This window comes from Thrips palmi, unplaced genomic scaffold (assembly GCF_012932325.1).
Source record: "Thrips palmi isolate BJ-2018 unplaced genomic scaffold, TpBJ-2018v1 HiC_scaffold_5, whole genome shotgun sequence".
In the NCBI taxonomy this organism is placed as follows: Eukaryota; Metazoa; Arthropoda; class Insecta; order Thysanoptera; family Thripidae; genus Thrips; species Thrips palmi.
Window position 1 is genome coordinate 12659065 of NW_023144632.1, and position 22154 is coordinate 12681218.

The 22154-nt window shown below is 51.2% G+C and overlaps 3 protein-coding genes across 7 annotated transcripts in view; 2 read left to right on the forward strand and 1 right to left on the reverse strand.

Moving 5' to 3' along the window:
- The first annotated feature begins 55 nt into the window (after positions 1-55).
- Positions 56-7556, forward strand: LOC117651059 (protein transport protein Sec31A). Of its 3 annotated transcripts, none has more exons than XM_034394781.1 (23): positions 56-519; positions 1118-1339; positions 1423-1591; positions 1676-1811; positions 1907-2004; positions 2093-2235; positions 2329-2431; positions 2557-2721; positions 2847-2972; positions 3063-3401; positions 3492-3584; positions 3671-3767; positions 3849-4003; positions 4105-4255; positions 4344-4489; positions 4567-4731; positions 4834-4989; positions 5076-5307; positions 5691-6040; positions 6124-6210; positions 6290-6565; positions 6644-6715; positions 6802-7556. In XM_034394781.1, exons 2-23 carry the CDS (start codon positions 1137-1139, stop codon positions 6988-6990), a joined length of 3651 nt encoding a protein of 1216 aa, XP_034250672.1. In that variant the 5' UTR covers positions 56-519; positions 1118-1136; the 3' UTR covers positions 6991-7556. The 3 variants fall into 3 exon arrangements, with proteins under 3 accessions (XP_034250672.1, XP_034250671.1, XP_034250673.1); XM_034394780.1 differs by having other exon boundaries at positions 57-464; XM_034394782.1 differs by lacking the exon at positions 56-519 and adding an exon at positions 554-689.
- Positions 7557-8067: 511 nt separating this feature from the next.
- On the reverse strand, positions 8068-12068 carry LOC117651060 (protein SPT2 homolog). The gene is made up of 8 exons (XM_034394784.1): positions 11867-12068; positions 11321-11464; positions 11113-11248; positions 10807-10967; positions 8827-10738; positions 8571-8730; positions 8409-8488; positions 8068-8318 (listed from the first exon to the last, which is right to left on the reverse strand). The coding sequence occupies exons 1-8, from the start codon at positions 11924-11926 to the stop codon at positions 8230-8232; spliced, it is 2742 nt and encodes a 913-aa protein (XP_034250675.1). The 5' UTR covers positions 11927-12068; the 3' UTR covers positions 8068-8229.
- Positions 12069-12278: 210 nt separating this feature from the next.
- The window catches only part of LOC117651061 (E3 ubiquitin-protein ligase RNF19B-like), a 33922-nt gene continuing 24046 nt past the window's right edge, over positions 12279-22154 (forward strand). For 2 of the 3 annotated variants that reach the window (XM_034394785.1, XM_034394787.1), the window contains exon 1: positions 16939-17208. The gene's annotated coding sequence lies outside the window, so the exon portion shown is untranslated. Of the gene's footprint in view, positions 12531-16938; positions 17209-22154 lie in introns of those variants that run through there. The other variant, XM_034394786.1, reaches the window with a different exon arrangement.

Below are 22154 nucleotides of genomic sequence, written 5' to 3' on the forward strand. Positions count from 1 at the left end.
TTTTTGACGCGAGGGGTGGGTGGAGTGTGGGGGAGGGGCGGGGAGAGGAAACCCGGCGTTGGTTATATTTTCATAGAAGTTTCGGAAATTGTGGATTGATTTTACAGTTACTACCACGTATCTGATGAAAGACACACTGAAGAACCGTGAAACTTCCCTTCTTGTCATAATGTCACAAACATTTTGGAATAATTCCGTTTCCCGAGGGGAGTGTCCAGTCCGGTCAGCTGTTTGACAGGTCGGCCAACGGATAAATACGATTTTATTTTTATTGTTTGTCCCTCTCTTTTGATTATCTCTTTGATTAATTGGGTTTGAAAATTTCTAAGTGATGGGTCCTCGTCTTGAGGAATTGTCAAACTTAGCAAACAAAGCGTGACGCGGAGTGGTCTGCCAGTGGCAGTCTGCACCCTGGCGTCTGCTACCGGGGCTAGTTTCGTGTCAAAACGCCACGTTGGAAGGAGGTTTGTACTCTACAAGAATCTGAAAATATTCCATGTAGTAGTAGTTCCGCCTTAAGTAAGTTACTCATTGACATTGATTGTGCTTCGAAATATAAGGTTGAGTCCAAAGCAGCCTTCCAATATTATGTCAAATCGTTACTTTAACTATTTGTTGTGTTCACTCTGCCAGTGCCGCTTGTTTTGAAAGATCAGAAAGTACTTCCGAACGGAAATCGGCCTTGACACGTATGTTTTCCTTGGCACATAAGTGACTCAGGTAGTTCAAATCGAACTTAAATCCCTATAAACTCGTGATGATACTTCAGTAATTTAAAGGTCTTAAACAGATTCATTTAGGTTTAATTTGAAGTCCATAACCTCTCAAATTCTTGATTATAGTTTTTGTTGACACTATGCATATCGTCTGTTATTCTCCTAGAAATATCTGCATTTTCCAAGTTTTTAAAGTTATCGTTGCTTTTCTACATTAGTGACAGACTTAAACCTAAGCCCTCAATCTTTCCCGTGTTATTCTAAATTTATTGTCGGCACTTATATGTTGTTTCAGTTCCAATTGCTCTCTGCTCCAGCTGATTCTTTATAATTTTTGAAATTCTTAGATGTCAGTCTGCTCTCTTTGTTTTATGTTGCCTTTCCTTTGATTGGTTTTACAGGTTCTGACAAAACATCAAAATGAAGGTTAAGGAACTCGACAAGACTGTAAATGTGGCTTGGTCACCACCAGCCCAACACCCCATCCTCCTGGCAGCAGGAACAGCAGCACAGCAACTTGATGCATCATTTAGCACGTCTTCAACTTTAGAGATCCATGCTCTCAATTTAGGGGATCCAGGAGTGGACATGCAGATATTAGCTTCCGCTCCAAGTGAACAGAGGTAATTTTATATCTATCTCTTGACCTTTGTAACTTTTGAGGTGTTGTGGACCTTCTTTGAGTTCACCTTTGTCACTTCTGCAGATTCCACAAAGTTGTGTGGGGGAACAATGGAGCCATTGTGGGGGGTTGTGATGGTGGCTTGGTGCAGATTTACAATTCTCAGAAACTTCTGTCAGGAGAAAAGGTTCCCATAGCTAGACAAGACAAGCACTCTGGTCCTGTACGAGCCTTAGATTTTAATCCGTTTCAAGTAAGTTGTTCTTTTTTATTTAGTCTTTATGTGTCAGATTGAAATTTTGTTCTGTATAATAATTAATTTTATGATATCTTTTAGTCTAACTTGTTGGCTACTGGTGCTGCTGAATCAGAAATTTATATCTGGGACCTCAATAATATCAGCACCCCAATGACACCAGGAGCTAAAGCCCAGCCCTCTGAAGATGTTGCTTGGATATCTTGGAACAGACAAGGTTCGTGTTTCTGCTCTCCTTATATTAAATAGACTAAAAAAAAACCTTGAGACATATTTTTATTTTTGGGCTGCATGGAAACTTTTGTTTTGCAGTACAACACATTTTGGCATCATCTTTCGCTCAACGCTGTGTTGTTTGGGATTTGCGGAAAAATGAACCAATTATTAAATTGAGCGACAGTCAATCAAGGGTAATTTAATGTTCAATGTCTTTTTGTTGTATTTTGCCCTTGGTTTTATTAAGTTACTTTATTTTTAAAATAATGACTATTGCTGCAGATTCGTTGGAAGGTTGTATCATGGCACCCTGAAGTTGCAACTCAACTGGCTTTGGCCTCTGAAGAAGATTCTGCACCTGTTATTCAGCTATGGGATTTGCGATTTGCTACCTCACCCATAAGGACACTAGAAAATCATCAGAGGTCAGGAATGAATTAGTGACTGAATACCTCAAATAACGATCCTGCATTTTCTTCTGATTTTTCAATTGTTTTGGCTCAATCTTGTTCTTTTAGGGGTGTTCTCTCCATTGCATGGTGCATGCAAGATCCAGATTTGTTATTGAGCTGTGGAAAAGACAACAGAATTCTGTGCTGGAATCCCAACTCAAATGTTCCTGTAAGATTTACAACATTTTGTGCTTGACCAATAATAGTTTGACATGGGCCACTGCTGGTACTCTATTTGAAATAATTTCTAAGAGATCTTTTGTGGCTTAATTTCTGATTAAATTCCTAATCTAGGGCGGTGAAGTCATCTGTGAAGTTGCCTCAACAACTCAGTGGAATTTTGATGTTGCCTGGTGTCCCAGAAATCCTGCTTTGATATCAAGCTGCAGCTTTGATGGCCATGTTAACATATATTCTCTTACTGGTGGTGCACAGCCACAGGTTCAAACAAGTAACAAGGTTTGTTTTATTTCTTGAAGTAATCTCTGTTTTTATTACTATACTCAGTATATATAGTCACTGGAAATTCAAGTATCTTTTACCTTGCAAAACAAAAATTATCTGAGGGAATAAATTTGTTCCAGATTGCTGATTCTTTCCCAGGAATGGAAAGTTATGCCCAAGCCACCCCACCCCAACCAGCGCCAGTCTCAGTTGACTTACGGAAACCGCCAAAGTGGTTGCGTAGGCCTTGTGGTGCATCATTTGGTGTAAGTTCTGTTATATGTGCATTTATTATTTCATACCCTTTACACAAAGAATAAACCCAAGTCTTTGAATTTGACTTTCTGTCTCTCCAGTTTGGTGGTAAGCTGGTTTCCTTTCAATTCGACAAAGCAGCTGTGGCTCAGCATGCTGCGACTCCACAGCAGCCCGGATTCATTGCCCCACCTGCTGTTGCACGAACAGTGTCCATTAGTCAGGTGGTGACTGAGAGCAACCTGATGGCACGGGCTCAGGCTTTAGATATGGCTCTGCAGCAGGGAGACTACCTGGACTTCTGCAGAACTAGGTCATCTAACAGCCACACTGCCCATGAGAGATTTCTGTGGGAATGTCTTCGAACAAATTTTGAGCCAAATCCGTCATCTGAAATTCTCTCTTTGCTTGGCTTTGATTCAGAGGAAGTGAACAGGAAGGTAAGCATTTCCTTGTGGGTATAAATATAAGTTTTTTAGCATACTATATTTTGGTTTAGGTGTATTTATTGTTAATTAATTTCTTTCCAGTTGAGTGCTTTTTGCACACAAACAAATGATTTAGCCTCTGCTGATGTAAATGGCATTGATAGTATTACCAACCAAATGAATGACTTGTCCTCTGTAAGTTTTTTAAAACTCTCTTTCCACTTGAATTTATATCTTATGCAGGCTCCATTAGATTATTTTTTTTCGTGTCTGTTCTAAAGGTTTCTGGTGATGATGCGTTTAGTGCTATTGCTGCATCAACACAATATAATAAGAAGCCAGAACCAATTGCATCATTTAAAATAGTCACAGGGGATGGTATGTTATTTTGCTCCTTTGAATGTCTTATCTATTTTCTCCAGGCTCTGTTGAATGTTTTCTGTTGAACTTTCCTCACAGACCCCAGTGGATTGATCTGTCAAGCATTGCTGCTTGGCCACACCGAGGTTGCTGTTGAGTTGTGCCTTCAAGAAGGCCGGCATGCAGATGCCATCGTCCTCGCAATGACTGGAGGACCAGATTTACTGGCCAAGACCCAAAGCAAATACTTCCAGGTAAGTTATGCATTTGTTATTAATTAAAGTAAAGATCAAAGCAAAATTTAAAAAAAAAAAAAAAAAAAATTGGTGGAGATTTACAATACTATTATTTTCAGAAAAGTAAAGGTTACCTGTCCACACTGATGGCTGCCGTTGTGACTGAGAACTGGAGCCAAGTGATAGCGTCCTGTGACTTGGAGAGCTGGAAGGAAGCACTTACTGCAATTCTCACTCACACACGAGGAGATGAATTTTCTAGTTTATGTGGTATGGATTTTGACTGTTATTTCTATCATCATTAGTTTTCTGTAGCATTACGATCATTTTTTATGTTGAATGGAATATTGGTTTACAGAGCAGCTAGGACATCGTCTGGAAGTGGAATCTGGGGGTCTTCACAAGCAGAAAGCCCAACTCTGCTATGCTATTGCTGGCAACTTGCACAAGTTAGTGGACAATTGGATGACTGCTGTTCAACCTTCAACACCAGAGCAGATGCAGGTAATGATCTGGTCTTTTTTCCCCTTTGCAAACCTTTGCGGCATTATATGGTTTACAAACTGTTTAATTTCCAACAGGATCTGGTGGAAATGGTTGCTGTTCTACGTACTTCAATTGAAATTAAAGGACGAAATATTGATATATCTGGTTCCTTGGCTAACACCCTATCTCAATATGCAGAATTCCTAGCTTCTCAAGGGAGTTTGGCCTCAGCTCTCACATATCTCTCTAATTCTCAAGATGTAAGTTTAAAACAAACCCATATCATAAGTTTCATACATTTTCTTCTTAAAATTTACATAGCACACCATCTTGGGTTAACACCATTTTTTTCTGTACTCAAGGAAAAAATGAATGAACTGCGAGACCGTCTCTCAGTAGCTTTAGGTTACAAGCAGTTGCACTCACAGCAAGTTGACCCTAGACGAGCAAGCCTCCAGAACCAGCGAGGGGTCCAACCAGTGGGCAACCGACAAGCCCCTTATTTCTACAACCAGACCGTGAGTGCCTGATCTGGTGGTTCCGGCGGGCCTGCCGCTCTGCCGCATGAATGGTTGCTGACTCTGTAGTTCTCTGCTTGTTGCAGCAACCCCAGCACAGCTTCCCTCCAGCGTCGTACAACCCTCCTCCGTCCATGCCAGCGCCTGTTCCCGCCCCTGTCCCCATGCAGCCCCTTCCTCCGATGCAGCCTCTGTCGGGTGTGCCGCCACTGCAGGTGCAGCCCTTGCAGCCCTTGCAACCCGCTCCGCTGGCCGGCCCTCCGCCAGGACCCAGCGCCAGCCCTGGACTCGGCATACCCAGAGCACCCTCGGTTACAGGTAAGCACACTGGGCACTCGGGGTCATGGCTGTAGCGGGACCATCTTGTAAGGAAAATAATGGAATGTGATTTGCCAGATGGCATGAACCAATGGCCGCAGTATGGGTTCAGTGCTCCTTGGGGCAGGGCCCCAAAACTAGCGAGTGAGTCTGTGATAACTTGAAGTTGAGCTTCATGCACCAGAATTTATTTCTCACCTCACTAGTGGATACCAGGAAATGCATTGAACAAAAGCACATGTAATTTTGCTTTCTTTGTTACTCACAATTGTAACTTCTTTTAGTGAACTAATACTGTTGATAGTTTCTGTTTTTGTGACGATATGTATTTTAGTTGAGTTGAACTGGTCCACTTTGCTCTAACGAAGTCAACTTACTTACAGGCGGCTCTTCAGGGCGGAAGTACGTCTTGGACCCATCGGTTCAGAGTGGTCCCGTGGGATTCCCCCCATCCAACGCCATGTTCGGCCAGCCGCAGTCGCAGCCTTTCTCTCCGCAGCCAGCGGCTCCGTTATACCCTGTTCAGCCTCAGAACCAAGCCTACCTTGGTCAGCCGCAGAGCCAGCTCGGCCCGCCCGGCCAGAGTCAGGCATATCCATCGTACGGTTCCCCAGCCTTTGGAGAGGTACCCGCGCCTGGTCCTGGGCCTCTTCCGCCACCGCCCACCAGTCAACCCCCTCCGGGTTGGAATGACCCTCCAGCTTTGAAAAACAACGCCCGCCAACGGCCCAAGGTATCGTGCTAACGTTGAATGCTGGCAAAAGGAGGAAGAGGGAGGAAAGCACACGGCGTTACGTTCTCGATTTCTGTCTCCAGGCCATTAAGACTGAAGCTCCACCTGTAGCACCAATAACCCATCCATTATTTGGAGCAGTTCCCCAGGAAACAGCTCCACCCCTTAATGTAAGCTTGGGCTGTGGAAACCTCACAACTTGGACTCAACTCGATATAAATTATGCTTTCTTCTCTCTCTTTTTTTAAGAATATGAATGGAGGATATGCTGACCCTATGGGAGGTAATGCTGGAGCCTACGGTATACAGCAGCAAAATGTTTATCAGCCACCGAACGTGTACCAACCTCAGATGATGCAACAGCAAATGATGAATCCTCATGAGCCGCCAGAGCCTGTCTCACAGTACGCCCGGGCAAAACCTGAACCACCACCACCTAAAGCTCCGATCCCAGATGAACATGTGGTTTTGCAAACAGCTTTTGATGATTTGCGGAATAGGTGCTACCAAGCAGCAGCCAATCCGGTATGAATCAGTTTATGAATTTGATCATCACATGTGATAATCACAATCTAAATATTAATCCTATCACTATCATTGTAGCAATCCAAGAGGAAGCTTGATGATGTAGCCAAAAAACTTGAAGTGCTGTATGACGCTTTGAGAGATATGAGGGTAGGTCTTTCCTTTTTTAATAAGATACAAAATTCTTAATTTTAATCTAGAAATAAAAAGTAAACTATTTATTTTTAATCTTGCAGTTATCCAACAACACTCTTCAAAGCCTGCATCAATTAATGCAAATGGTTCGGATGGGAGATTATGCAGGCGGTCTCAACTTGCACACACAGCTGGTATCAGGTCCCGACTTCTCTCAAATTTCAAGCTTCATGCCAGGCCTGAAAGTCCTTCTGCAGTCAGCATTGCAGCTGGGAGTTTATCTTCAGTAAAGGAAGCCTGCTACAATGCTAAGCACAAGGGCATTTAATTTACTATTTAGAATAAGTGTGTATAAAATGTTTCATTTATCTTTTATTATAAATATTTGATAAAGTATATTTTTAATGCCTCTGTTTATTATGAAGGCTGATGAACTGAAGTCCTGTTGTAATTTGATGTTTGTTGTACAAATGAGTGTCCTAGTGGAAAGTCTATATTGTGAATGTTAGTGGCAAATAAATTGGAGAACATTTATCAGGCTTTGATAAAGGTTGATCGATTGTGACAAACCTGCAAGCTGTATTTACAGGGTATCCACCTACATACCTTATCTCTTCGAACTTCGACTGAATTTCATAAGAATGATGGCCATTACCTAATTCAGTACCATCTTTTCTATGTTTCTATGGTTGTTTCTACTTCAAAGTCCTCTTATTTCCCCAACAAAGAGCTCAGATTATTTTAGCCCACATTCAGTATTTGATATTATTGGTTGCCTGTTCCATGGTTTATTGTTATTTTTACCAATTTGTGAGGGTAAATGTTGACAACTTCGATTATAGCTCACTTGGAATTACGTTTTGTGATCTACTCTGTGTTCATGAGCTGCCTATAGCTTATTCCTTAGTACATGACAGGAATACCTCTGAGATTCTGATATGGGTGGCAGAAGGTAGGGTTCTCTCTACATTCTTGCTCAGTATTAACTATTTGGAGAAAGTTCTGCAACTTTCCTATAATTTAACCTGGGGTGAGGTTAATCAATGCACCACTGACAGGCCTGACGTCCTACAATCATTTAAAAAAATAGGCAAGGAATGGCGTTAACCTGAATTGTGTGGATATTGTGATAGGCAGTTGAAAGTGACTTGCTTTAGCTAATATGTTCTCCTTAATGCTAATGCAACAATAAAACATTATTTACTTAGCATGACTTGAAGTTTAATCCACTTTACATTTTAACAGCTATAATCACCCTCTTATTTGAGGTTCCCAAATTTGGCTGGACTTGAACAAAAAGGAAAAGAGGGAACACAAAAAAATAAAGGAATATGGAAAGTTTTTGGCACAACAAGAAAAACAAAACAAAACTTGAACAAAAATGTACATTTCAACTGGAAATATATACAGATATAATCAATCAACAGTCTTTCAAAACTATTGGTTTTCTTAAGTACAAAATTTTACAATAAGCTTAACAATTGGAAATATATTAATTTATTCTGCTTCTACGGAGTCCATAGAAACTACTATCTTCTACCCCTCTTCATGCGATGAAGTGCTTTCCGCCGTTTTTCCCTTTGTTCCATTGCCATGTCTTCTAAATCTTCAATCAACCCTGCAATACACAAAGACAAAATTGGTTAGAAACAAAAAGGAATTTTCTAAGCAGTTAAAACTTTTAAAGAAAAGCAAAGTTTATATTTACCTAATCGTGCACTGCGACTCTCTTCACGCATTTGTTCTGCAAAGCTAGACACTTCAATATCCTCATCATCATCAAGGTATCTGAAAGAAATGGAAAGGGCATGATGTGAAAAATCATATCAGGTTGATTATGATACAAAATTTTGTTCATTACAGTACTAACTTTGACTTGTCATATCCAAAGATGTCTTTGATATATCTTGAAATATCTTCTGCATTGTCCGTTGGTCCATCATCAATGAAATCATCAAGATCATCATCATATTCATCCTCGTCTTCATCACTTGAGTCTTCAGAGTCACTCCTCTCATATTCAAACCGTTCTGAAAAAGTTGAAAAGAAAATTTATCATACAGTAAAATACAGAAACTCAAGTACCACACTATTTAAAAAAAAAGGAATAATATGATATTTCTTACTTTTATTGGCTGCAGCAGATCCTCTCCTAACATCAGAAGGAGGAAACTGTCTAGATTTCAGGTCACTAGGAGGGAACTGTTTAGGTTTCAAGTCCCTAGGTGGGAACTCCTTGGGTTTCATGTCCCTGGGTGGGAATTCTTTCCTCTGTAAATCTCTTGGTGGGAAATCTTTCCTTTGAAGGTCCTTGGGAGGGAACTGTTTTCTGGGTTCAGGGGGCAAAGGCTTCTTGAAGTTATCTTTTGAGGATTGTGGTTTTGAGTTGTAATCTAATTTGGGTCTCTTATCTGATGAACTTCCTCTATCCTCAGCATCCCTTTTCCTGTCACTGGAACTTGATGGCCTTGATTTATCAAGAGAGGTTTTGGTTGAAGTAGTTGCTTTAGATGAAGATGATAATTTGGGTTTCTCTTCTGGTTTGCTGGAGCTTGACTTCACAGAATTAGATTTCTCTGCATTTTTATCATTCAGCTGCTTACGGACTATAGTAACCGGGTTATCAAACAGATCCCTAGTGGTATCTTCCACAACTTTGATACGTTCTGTTTTCACTTGAGGTAAAGTTTTTTTAAGATTATCACTAGTTTTGTTAGTTTTGAGAGGACGTTCAGGCGAAACGCTATCCCTTTCCCCAAACAAATCAAGTTTGTCATATTTTGAGACCTTTTTAGGTTCTGATTGCTTCAATTTGTCAGAAGAACTGGACGACTTCCTTGCAGCACTTTCCTTTACATCTTTTTCTCGTCTTTCTCTTTCCCTTCGTTCTCTTTCTTTTTCAAACTCACGTTCTTTCATCTTTTCTCTAGCTCTTTCTCTATCTCTGTCTGCTTCTCTTTGCTTATCTAATAGCTTCTCTTTCTCCCTCTCCCTTTCCTTCTGCCTCTCTCTATCCATTTTTTCTTTAAGTCTTAATCTTTCTTTCTCTTTCTCTCGTTCCTTTTCTTTATCTCTGGCCTTTTCTCGTTCTTTTTCTTTTAATTTTTCTTTTTCTTTCTCACGTTCCCTCACCTTTGCCTTCTCCAAATCGCGCAGTTTCTCTTTGTCTTTCATTCTATCTTTCTCTGTGAGTTTTCTGTCAGACATTTTTCTGTCTTCCTCATTTACTCGCTGAATTTTTGGAATTTTAGGCAATGATGTTGGAGGTAATTTAGATTCACTTCTAGAAATGCTGATTCTTTGAGTATTATCCTTGGTTTTAGATGAACTTGAGTTAAAGTGGTCAGCACTAGTACTACTTACGTTCAGTTTGTTTCTGATAGAATGTCCATTACTTAAACGATCTTTTGAGGCGAGAGGTGACCTAGAACGAGAACGTGATTGAGAAGAGTGGTGAGATTCTGGAGTGTACTTTGAGCTTGATGATTTACTGTTGCTGTGACTATTTCTTTCGGTAGGCTGTTGATTTCTGTGCCTATCCCTGTTCTTGTCAATCAACCTCTCTTCTTCCTTTGATCGCAGCTTTTCTGCGTCTTTGCTTACATGGCTACTGTGGACACGAGTTCCATTTATATTTCTGGGACTGTCATCTGCTCTTGATTTGGATGAAGATGCTTTCAAATATTCTGAAACTTTCTTTTCTCTTTCCTTTTGTCTTTCATGTTCTAATTTCTCCTTTTTGGTCATCAAACGTTCTGGCTCTTCTTTAACTTTTACAATCTTTTTTTCAACAACAACAGGTTCAAATTGCTTTTTCTCTGCTATTTTCAAAAGAGATGAGAAATCAAGAGGTGGTGGCATTGGAGGGCGTTTTGGTTTGGGCTTTTCAATTTTTTCAGGTTCTTCACTTCTATCTCTACTGTTGCTTCGACTTCTGTGATCATTAACATTATCTTCATCATCTTTATTTCGTCGTCTTCTTTTATGAGGAATATGTTCATCTTCTCCTTGGCGAAGCAATGCTTGGCGCACACGATCCTGAAAAGAAGTTAGAAATGAGAAATGATAGAAATAAATTTTAAGAGAATGCTCAGAAGAAAGCATACTTTAGTGTTAACTAAATCCTTGGCTGTAGCCCGGTTGTTTGGTTTGTAAGATTTTTTCTCTTCAACAGGAACTGCATTATATTTTTCCATCATTTTATTGTAAAATTTTGATGCTTCTTGAGACTCATATCCATAATCATCTTCATCACACTGCTTTGGGCCTGAAAGAGAAGAGATATTCAAAAATTTAACCAAGTGAGAAATAATATATCAGAAAAAAAACATTGTTTATTGCATTGGCTGGAAATAGTTAAGAAACACTATCAAATTGGGTCCACCGTCAACATGTTACGAAAAGAGACATACCATTAATGGTATCTGCTGTGTTAACTGTATCAATTGCATCATTCAATACTGATTTATTGGCTGATTTGGTGCGCTTGAGCATGACTTGAACTCTCTTCCTTGCCTTGCCATCTTGGTTTCTGAGAGCCAGAAGTTCCTGCACAAATACACCTTGAGTCAGTTGGCAATTTACACAACAAACTATGTAGGAAGTAACTTGAAATTGTACCTCTCTTTTTCTATCATCCTCTTGTTTCTTTCTACGCTCTTCTTCATCTTTTTTGGCTAAAAATTTCTGTATGTTGGCAGACAGACCTTTAGAACGTTCTTCCTTTTTGGGAGGAGAAAATGTTGTGCGGTAACAGTTCACCGGCTGAATCAAAACAGAAAAATCAGTTATTTAATACTAGGTACCAAATTTGATGACCACCACTGGGTTGAAGTAACAACGTCCTGCCTAATTACAGAAAAGAATAATAATAAGAGTGTTACATTATGTACATAATTCATCTGAAACTCGGGGCAAGTTTAGACCTCAAGTTTTGACTGGCTGGGGAGCAGAATAAAGCAGAATGGGAGGAAAACACCCATACCTTAACCTAGGTTAGGAAGGCAGAAGTTGACAAAGCAGGCCACTGAGTGGAGAGAGGCCAATGAAAATCAGAAGTCCAATGCACATGAGGACATGACTTTAATTGTTATGGTTACTTCAAATAATGTTTCGAAATTCAACCTGCTTTGCTTAACAGCTGTCTAAAACCGATATACACCTCACCTCTTTAGTCTTTTTCTTTTCATTTTTTTTCGCTTTATGAAGTACTTTTTCAAAATCCATTGTTGCTGGATGTCACTCCGATTAAATACGATACTGCTGTTCATGAATATAGGCAATAATCATACGTGTCAACACATTCTGGAAAATTCACTGAGGAGGCAGGACCACCAGTCCAAAACAAGGACAGGCGGACAGACAGACAGACACCCAGCTGAGGGCTGTGAAGCAGAACACCAAACGAAACAACAAAAAGTCTGGTTGCTCAATCTACTCAAATTACAAGATGATCTTTAAATAGAGAATCTACGTAGTGCGTTGCAACTTAAAATAACACAAGGGAGACCCCGGAAGAACTTAGGAAAACAAAAGGTTTGACGTGTCTGACCGTCGAATGGACCGCTTGGTTCAAGTAGAACAAGCCCTCCTGAAGGTTTCTGACACAGAGAGCGACCTTATTCAATCATTTTACGGTTTGATGAATGGCAATAATATGGAGATGGAATTAATTCCTTCAACAGAGGATTGTTGTGACTAGTTATATGTTTCACTGGAAATAGTTTGAAACGCGGCTCAAGAAAGTGACACATATTGGAGAAGGGACGAGGCTGCTGCTGCTGCTGCTTGTCTTGTGTTGACAATTGTCTGCCTTTAATTACCACTCAAGGTACGTGCTAAAACTAATTATTTATATGTTTGTGTTCCTTTATTTTTCAGTTAGTTTGTCTCTTTGCCCTGTTGTGCTGCGTGACAACGGGGTTGCATTGTCAACATAACCTCTATTGTTAGTAGGGTAACTTGTGGATTCTTTATTGAATACGTAAATGTTTCAATTTTAGGGGTTTTTGTTGTAACTGGTCTTATTTTATGTGGATTCCAAATGAATTGTTTACTGCGCCTTCTTACTAGGCGACTATTCTGGACTTTTTTAAAATACTTTTTACAATTTTATTTAACTTTTTAATTTTCCTCGCTGGTCTTACTTATTTGGGGCGTAAGGTACAACCGTTATACTCTCTGCCTTTTTGTCGTACTCAAGTTATTTGATATCACAGACGTATAAATGAAATAATAGTCTATATCCTATGTTTCAAAATCTGTCATTTGTTACTGCATGGGTTTGTATTTTTTCTTAAATCTTACAGTTCCTAGGAAAAGACTTTTTCACTTATGCACAGTATATATTTGAATGTCAGGAGAAGGGCTACTCTCAAACCCAAACATTTTAAATTTAATTGCAAGCACTTCATGCAGTTTTTTGTTCATGGTAGCCTGGTAACATTGGTGGCAATTTTTTAATTTTGCAGAGTGCATCCTCATTCTCTACTTGGAGAAAAAAATGTCAGGATTGCATGATTTTTTTTTAAGGTGAGGCCAAGGGATCCAACCCCTGGTTGAACAGCAACCAATGGGGATGATGGCAGTATAAATAAACTGCAGAATTGCAGACCAAAGTGAAATACTAGCATTTAGTGCCCATGGAGGGTGTTCAGACCGGTCTGAGAGTCTGAGAGACCGGTCTCAGACGCGCCGTCTGGCCGTCTGCGCCCTGGCCCCTCGTGGGCATGCTATGTTGCCGGTCGCCAAGTGATGAACACAACCCCGGGTCATTGTATCCGAATCGCTGTAGGTAGGCCCGCAGGGACCTGCTAACCAGTCCGCCCGTCGCCCGCCGTCGCCAAAGCGAGTGAGATTGGAGGGGTGGCGAGGCGAGGCGAGGCTCTGTAGTACAGCCGGAGCTTCAGGATCGCTGGAGCCGCCGGAGAGGATAAGTTCCGATCAGTTCCATTTGTCCTGTCGTTGGAGCCGTGCTTCCATTCTCTTCTCCCGACTCGGCGCGCTGACTGAAGTGACTGCATCCCCCTTGCGCCCAGACCGTCGTTTGCTGTGGTGCGAGCGATGCGGATGCGAAGCGAGTTTGATTGGCGGGGTGCGCCTCGCGGTGTGCCGTGGCCTGTGTTCTGTGTTTCGGGTCGCCGCAACCGCAGCCCAGCCGCCCCGCCGTGGCCCGCTTCATGGGGATGCGATGCTCCGTCTCTCTCCCACCCTACGGCACGTCCCGTGAGTGCACGAGAGACGGAGCGACGAAACCATTGTTTGGAATGGGCCTGCAGAGGCCCAATTAGCGGGAAACACATCAAAGCGTCGACGAGGCCGTCGACTGATCCCGCTCTGTCTCTCTCGCACTCGTGGGGCGTCCCGTGTAGGTGCGAGAGAGACCGAGCGACGAAGGCGGCAGGCAAGCAGGCCGACCGGGGGCGTTCCTTGCGTGTCACGCTGCAATGGCACAATGGCGCAGGCATTTGGTGCAAGGCTCGGTTTCGGGACACATTTTGCGCCACGCGTGCGGGGTTCTATAACGCGATTGAATCTTCCCCCCAGGGCGGGCAGCAGCTCCAGCAGCTCAGTGTACCGAACAGCGCCCTCTTTTTCTGTCTCTCTCGCACGCACGGGGTGCCGCGCCGGAGAACCTGGGCAGCTGGTTCGGAATCTGCCCTCAGGCAGAGCAGAGCGGAGCACCCCGTCCCGTGTACACAGGTACTGTACACACCGCGGGCGAGACGCGCGCGACGCGGCCGGCGAAGTAGCTGCGAAGCAGGAAGCCTGGCAAAGGGCTGCCATGGGCTGCCATCCCCGCCGTGCCGGAGAGTGCTGGGCCCCGAGGCCCCGCGGGCATGGTGAGGTGCGCGGGGCTGCGGGGGCCGCGGGGGCGTCATGGTGGGGCGAGGCGCGTGGGTTCCGCGGGCCGAGCCGCGGGCGCTCGCTGCTGATAGGGTGATACCGTGTTCGATACGTGTTGACAAACAGCGTGCACCGCGGGACGGCATGACGGCAGTGCTGGCGCCGCTGGCGCCACCAGAAGGGGTAGAGTGCCGCTTTGTCGCGCTTTGCCGCCGTCGCACTGTGGATTCAGTGGATTCGGCCAAATCTCTAGACGCGTTTATCGAGCTGCTTTGTCGCTAGACAGGACTCGAACCGAGCGTGCGACCTCACCAATGGACTCCTCTCGTTCGGAGAGAAATCCTTTGGTGGGGTCACTCGTTCGGTTCGAGTCCCGTAGCGACTCTGGAGCTCAAAACGCGTCTAGAGTTTTGGCCGCCTCCACCGGTCTTCTGGCCCACTGTGCGACGGCTCGGCCAGTACAGTGCTCTACCAGTGTGGCGTAGTAGGGGATGGCGATGAATCGCGATGCATTGATCGACTGCGCAGAATAGCACTGCTCCCTGTCGCTTTTTGGGGCCCCCGCGGGCCGGGGGGCCGAACAATGCCCCCCCCCTCCCCCCACGCCACGCCACGCCCCCTCGCGCTGAGGGGTTGCCCGTGCATTTCAATTTGGTGGCACGGCGTTTTGTGGAGTGGATTGCGCTGGGCCCGGCTCCGCAAGAGAGCTGCACACCCATTGAGCGCTCTCTGCGCCGCGCCCCGCCGCGCCCCGCCGCGCCCCGCTGCGCCGCCGGGGCGGTGGGTCGGAGGCGAAGACTGGAGACGCGCGGTGGTTTTGTCGGGGCCTTGGGGGTACGTCGCGCTGTCTAACAACGGGGCTGCAACTCTGTGCCTTTCGCTTCGTTCCCTGGCCTTGTCATGCGGAGCACACTCGGAAAACAGCAGCCTGGCCGAGCGGCGGCGCCTGGCCCATCACCTTGGTCGCGAAGGTCGTGCCGAGGCCGTGGTGAGGCCGTGGCGAGGGGCGGGTCCAGGGCCAGCCTCCTCGTCCACCTCGAGTGGGCGCCGCCCGTGTGTGTGCTATTTGCTCGCCCCTCGGCGCGCGCGCGCGCGCGCGCTGTGTGTGTGTGTGTGTGTGTGTGTGTGTGTGTGTGTGTGTGTGTGTGTGTGTGTGTGTGTGTGTGTGAGAGAGAGGGACACAGACACGGGGTGGAGGGCGCGTATGTCTCTTTGAGGCTGCTCGCACGGCACGAACACGATACATGACGAATCTGAGTCGAAGCCCGAGCGGTTCTTTGACAGTGAGGTTGCGTGGGGCCGTGGGCCGTGGGGCGTGCGCCCTTTGAGGGACGTTCGACGGTCCGTCGGCCTTGGACCGCCCCGACGTCCCATCCCCCTCCGCTCCCACCCCCCGTCAATACTCCCGGGCCGCACTGCCGCTGCTGCCGCTTGCCGCTCTGGCGCCATCTGGGGCACACACCCTTCTTGAGTTCATTTGCCTGGAGATAGGCGCATGTACTGAATATCACTGAGTAAACGTACTACTTGACGCACTCGGTACAGTTCCCTCTTCTTGATTCAAGAGGAGATGGTTATCGGCGCGGTGGCTAATCAGAGAGAAAGGATCCCCAGACCGTCCGCGGCTCCGCGGCCCTGACCCGCCCTGACCCGGCGACCCCCGCCCCGATACGGCGGTAGCGCGCCACCGGCAGCGCGGCTACGCGGCAGCGGCCCTGATAAGCTTGCGCCGCCGGCCAGAAAGCACGTTTCCCCGGACCGGGGTGCGGGGACGCGCGGAGCCCCTCCAAGAGATGCAAACCTGGGAACGCGCGCCCTTCGCCGCTCACCACCCCTTGTTGGTCCAGCGTGCTTCACGCGAACCTCGCTGTCCAAACCCCGCAGTAGACCTTCCGCCAGGTTCCCTTCGGTTCCCTTCGCCCTCGCGGCCACCCTCTGGCCACCCTGCGCCACCGCGCGACCAGCCCCACCGCAGTTCGCATTGGTTCGCGGCGGCGAGAGGAGGGAATGTCGCGCCGCTCTCGGCCACCCCCAGCCACCCTCCGCCACCCTCCACCTCCCTCCGCGTCGCATACAGTGCCGTGCCTCTGGAGGAGCGCGGCGCAGCTTCCGTCTCGTCCGCGACGTCCGCTGCGTGCTGCGCGTGCAGCGAGCGAGTACGGTGCAGTGAGTGCAGTTGGCGTCGCGCCGCGGCGTCAACAGCTTAGGGTTTTCCAGTCTCGCCCCGCCCCTCCCCCTCGCACTGCTTGGCAAGCTCGCGGACGGCTGGTATCGCGGCGGGCGGGGCGCGGCGGGGGCTGCGGGGGCTGCCTGAACCGGACGGCGGCGGGCCGCGGCGCGCGGCGCGGCGGGCACAGCGCTTGAGCGAGCGGGGCGAGAGGAGCGGAGCCAGCCAGCTAGCCAGCCAGTCGGGCTGAGGCGCTCGGCTTGGGCGTTGCGAGGCAGAGCGTGGCGGCGAGTGGCGCAGCGTAGCGCAGACTTACGCCTCTCTGGCCAGCCAGTCCGGCCAGCCAGGCCGCAGCGTGTGTTGGTGTGTGCGTGTGTGACGTCAAGTACTTTCGCTCGCGAGTGGCGTGTGCGTTCGTGTTGGTGGGGCAGTGCAGTGGCAGTGCATCACCGCCTTGGATAGTCCGAGCAGCGCGTCGCTTGGGTGCCGGTTGGAGGTATGTCCCTATCATCTGTCTATCTCGCGGTCGGCTAGGTGTGTCCGACTGCCCGTCGATCGGAGAAGCGAATGAGAGCCCTCGGGGAAGTGCCTGGCCCGACAGTGGAGGCTTTCTTCTGGGCCCGGCCTGGCCTGGCCGTAGCGGCCGCGGTGTTGCGAGCGCTCGACTTGTGTTGGCTCGGTCGCGAGGAAGACGCTGGTGCGCTGTAATGCGCTGCGAGGCGCTGCTGTGCGCTGCGGGACGCGCAGGTGGCCATGACGGCGAGGCTGCCGTCGAACCGTAAGGCCATACGCCTCCCGGCCCACAGGCCGAGCCACAGGCCCAGTGCGCTGGTTCCAAAATGTTCAGCGGCTCATTTTTGTGCTCAAGTTGTTGCGTGTTTGGCGCACGTCGCACGCCGGGGCGAGGCCGGCGGCGGGGCCGGCGGGGTGGGGCGCCGCGTCCTGTGTCAGTTTCGTTGCGAAAGAGTGTGTCCCGGTCCGGTGCGTCCCGTCGACCCACCGCGCCCGCGGCCCGCGGCCCGCGCCGCCAGGGTCAATTTGGACTCGTTTTCTTTCCTCTGACGTCCTCGCCGCGGTGACGCAACGCGACGCAACGGCGACGCATAACGCGTCGCAACGCGACGCAACGCTACGTGCGCCGCCGTCCGTGCACCTGGCCGAGGCCTCCCACAACAAGTTGGAGACGCATCGCGCTTGGCGTATCGCCGGCTGAAAGTGCATTGGCTGGGTGCGCGGCGACGGGGCTCGCCGACGGACAGCACGGCCCCGCCGCGGGGGTCAGCTGTGCGCCAAAATAAACCAGCGGGCCGCGGGGGAAGCTTGCCGTGCACCCCGCCGTGCGCCGCGCCGTGCGCCCCGCCCCGCCGCGCACCTAGCCGCGTCCAGCCAGCACAATGTCGCTGTTTGTCCAGCTCGTTGTGTCGCGGCAACGCGCCGCGCTCTAGCCTCTTGCCGGCTGTCCTCGGTCCGCAGAGGCAAATGTTTGAGCTGGCCGGCGGCCTCGGCGCGTCGCCTTGTCGCCAAATCATTGGCTGGCTGAAAGAGCTCTTTTATTTACTTTCGGACGCGAAGACGCCGTTGGCACGCGCCGTGGCCATCACCGAGAGGAAGCTCTTCGGCGGCGCGGCGACGCGGCCTCGTGGCGCTGCATGCAGGGCGTGGCAGGGCGGCGGGGTGGCTGCGGCTGGATGTGCCCCGCCGTGCGACTGCATGGCGGTGCGGTGCGGCGCGGTGCGGGGTGGCTCCGTGGAATGAGGGCGGGGACGGGCTTTCCTGCAGATGCAGCGTGCTCTTGGCGGCCATCCCGGCCGCCGTGCCGCCGCCATCCTCGCCGCCATCCTCGCCCCCTCCTTCCTGGCACCGCGGGGATCCGCGTCCGCTCGGCCGCGCGTGCTGCAAGCTGTAATCGATGGTCGATATTTATTGCGAAGGGCTTGGAGAGGGTGGCGCGAGCTCGTCGGGACTGAGGCTGGCCTGCGCTCGCCGCCCCCAACGGCACCTTGATGCACACGGCCGCGGGTCCGTGGTCCCCGCAAACATGTCCCGTGGCCCCGTCGGCCGCTGCGCGCCGCCCTGCGCGCCGCCCTGCGCGCCCCTGCGGAACGATTCGGGACGTTTGTTTTTGGCCGGCGTGCCTCGCGCTCCCTCGGCCCGCGGCACGCGCCACGAGTGCGACAGAGACGGCGCGTCGAAACCCACGTGCGCCGGTGCCAGCCGGTGCGACGGTCACGTGTGACCCCCGGGTCGCAAATCCGATAAGGCGCGCTTGCATGTGTGGCGCTCGGCCGCTCGGCCGCTCGGCCCCGATTCTGGCGTGACGGCGGTGGGGCGGGGCGGGTCGGCGCGGCGCGGCGGGTCGGCCTGACCTTTGGGGTCGGGTCGGCGCGGCCGCCCGCGCTTGCCCGCGCCCTCCACGACTCGCCGCTAGTCTCGATTGTTTTGGTTTATCGTGTTGGCCTGACGCCAAAAATACCCGGCGCTGCTTAGTGGGTCATGCCATGCCTGTTGTGGCGCGGGGCGGGGCGCGGTGCGGCGACGGCCGGCCGCGAAGGCTGTGCGGCGGCGGCTCCAGATGGACGCGGTCCGCTCGCGTGTCTCCGCGGAGAAAGCGCTCCTCGCGCGGTGCAGCGCGGCCTGACGCGCCAGGACATGCCGGGACGGCGGACAGGGCGGCGGGGCCGTCGCGGCGCTGGCGGGGGGCGGACGGACGGACGGACCCACCGACGTGTTTGCGCGGTGGTCCTGCAATTCGAGGGTTTGGCAAACCTGCCAGAGGGGCCGCGGGGGAGCAGGCAAGGCGAGCAAGGAGCAGGGCGAGCAGGCCCGCGATACACGCCGGCAACGCGGCGTGCGGGTCGTTGACTCTGTTGACTCGGCCAGGGATGCTGGCTGGGCCCGCTGGGCCGTGGCCCCCGTGAGTGTCCGTGCCTGCGCCACGTCGTGGACGCCCACCGCGGATAGCTTGTCGAAGGGACGCACATGGCGACCGCGGCTCCCGCGTGGCGCAATGCGCGGTGGCGCGGCGGCGCGGCGGGGTGGGCTGGGGCCCCACCGGGGGGCGTCTGGGATGTCTGGCTGATTTGTGTCTCGTTTCAGGTGAGTTGCGCGCGGCGTCTCGCCAGCTTCGCCATCAGACTGATTCCGAGCGCTGGCTCTCTCGCGCCTCTACAGATCGCTCCATAGGTGAGAGAGAGCGACAGAAGCACTCTTCTGACCCAGCCTGCTGCGATGCGGTGACCCTGGACAGCGGACAGCAGCGGTAGAGGTCGGGTCCCGCCTTGTCCCACCGCTCCCCACGTTGTGCCGCCTGCTCCTGCGAGTGACAGTGCGAGTGGCTCCAGGCCGGTCCGGGCGCCGCCCAAGATATCCTACCCCCTGTCTGCCTGCCGGCCTGCCGGCTCCTTTGCCCCGGCCACGTTATATCACCTGGCAGGGGTCCGGGTCCGGGAGGCAGGGCTGCGCGGGGCTGCGCGGGGCTGCGCGGGGCTGCGTGCAATCCGCAGGCCGAACGGCCGAGCGCACGACAGTCTCGTGAACAAGCCGTGTGGCGTGTGCCAGAGCCTCTAGGGCTCGAGCCATACGGGGGGTGTTGCGGGGTCTGCTAAGTCGGCAGCGCAAGTCTGATTTTGCTTATTCCTCTCCCTCGGCGCCGGAGAGGCCGGTGGACTTGCTGCGCCCTCGCTCTCTCCAAACCGAGGCAAGCTTCCGACATGTCCAATATCCGATCCCAGGCGATATTGCGCACAGCACCGGGCAGCACCTCGCAGCACGGTAAACTTGGTTTTCGCGTGGGCGCTGTAATCACGCCCCCGTGTGTGCGCTCTTTAATTATCGCAAACAGCAAAGAGCCGGAGAGGAACCGCGCTTCAAAGGGGCCATGGCGCGATGCGTTGGGGCTCCAGTGGGGCGTGGGGCCGGGTCGCGAGGTGGGTCGGACCGCGCCAATCAGCGCCGGGCTCGCGGTCGCCTCGCCACACTGGTGAGGCTGCTGACGGCGCCTTTGCTTTTGAGAGGGCCGCCCCCTCGGTCGCCCGGGGCCGCCCCCAGTCCGTCCCCTGGAGTTGGCTTTCCTCGTCGACAAGTCGCCTCACGGCTTGAGCGTCGCGATGCGGTAGTAGTGGCGACTGGCGACGCGGAAGCGCGCTCACTGCATTGCCGGTGCACTGCACGCGGCGCGCGGCGCGCATCCAGAAGCAGCGAAGCAGCCGGCCTCGGCAAAGGCCTGGCCTCGGCGAAGGCCTGGGCGACTCGCTGCTTTTTGCCCACCTGCCCGGTCAAAAGTCGAAGTGGCTGCGGTGCTGCGGAGTGCCGGGGTCGGTTTCCTTCCCCTTCCGGCCGTCATGTCGTGTCTATCGCTCGGGGCGGGGCCAGGCGGGGCCGCGCGCGGCATGTCTCGCAGAGGTGACACTGTTCTTTTGCGTCTCCGCGGACAACAGAGGCAGGCAGGCAGGCAGGCAGCAGCGCGGCTGGCCGCGGTCCCCGTCGCGCTTCGCGCTATCAGTCTGGGCATGGCCGCATGGCCGCATGGCTGTCGGCGTCAAGGTTGGCCGAAGTCTCGCGGTCTCGCCTTGTTTGCGGCCGCCGAAGGCGAAGAACGCCCCGGCGCCCTCGAGGCCGCCGTCGTCGCGCACCAGGCCGCAGCCGCAGCCCCGAGAGGCTCCGACCGACCGCCACCGACGTGGGACCGAGCGCATCCCGCTTGTCGCCCGAGTGGCCCAAAATGATGTGGCGAGATTCACAGAAATCGCCGACGATTTGGAGATAAGGCGTGTTTGGGCTGGGTCGGTGGTCGCGGCCTCGCCGCCTCGCCGCCTCGCGGCCGCGTCTCGCCTGTCTCGCCGAGTGCAGAAAACGCGCACAGCTGCGCGCCACAGCCCGGCCGGTGGCTGCCAGGCTGGCTGGCTGGCGGTCGCCCAGATGCAGCCGGCCTGCCTGCCCTCCTCCGGGTGGGATGGGATGGGATGGGACCGGACGGCCAGTGTCCAGTCTCGCTGGTGCCGACGTTGACACGGCCAGCGGCCACGGCGCCGAATGGAACTTTTTATTGGATTCAGGGCCCCGCTGAGCCCGAGGCTGCGCGGCGCCGCGCGGGTCCGCGTCCCTGTTTCGCAGCGGCGCCGGCTGGCTGCCTGGGTGGCCTTGACAGATTTGGGCCGCGCCGCGAACGGCGCGAACGGCGCGAACTCTTGGAAGGTGTAAGTGAGGCGCTGGCAGCTGGCGGCACCGGGCCGGAGGCTGCCGAGGCCGGAAGCCCGCACTGGCAATGGGGAATCCAAGCCAGGGGAATCTCGGCGGTGAGTAATCGGGGTGGGGGGAGTCCGCTAGGAGGAGGCCGCGGCCGCGGAGCGCAGTGAGTGACGCAAACCGGATCCACTCCACTCCGCGAATGCAAGTCAAACAAGTAACTAACTTGGAATCGGTTTAGCGGTGCCTCAACGGCCT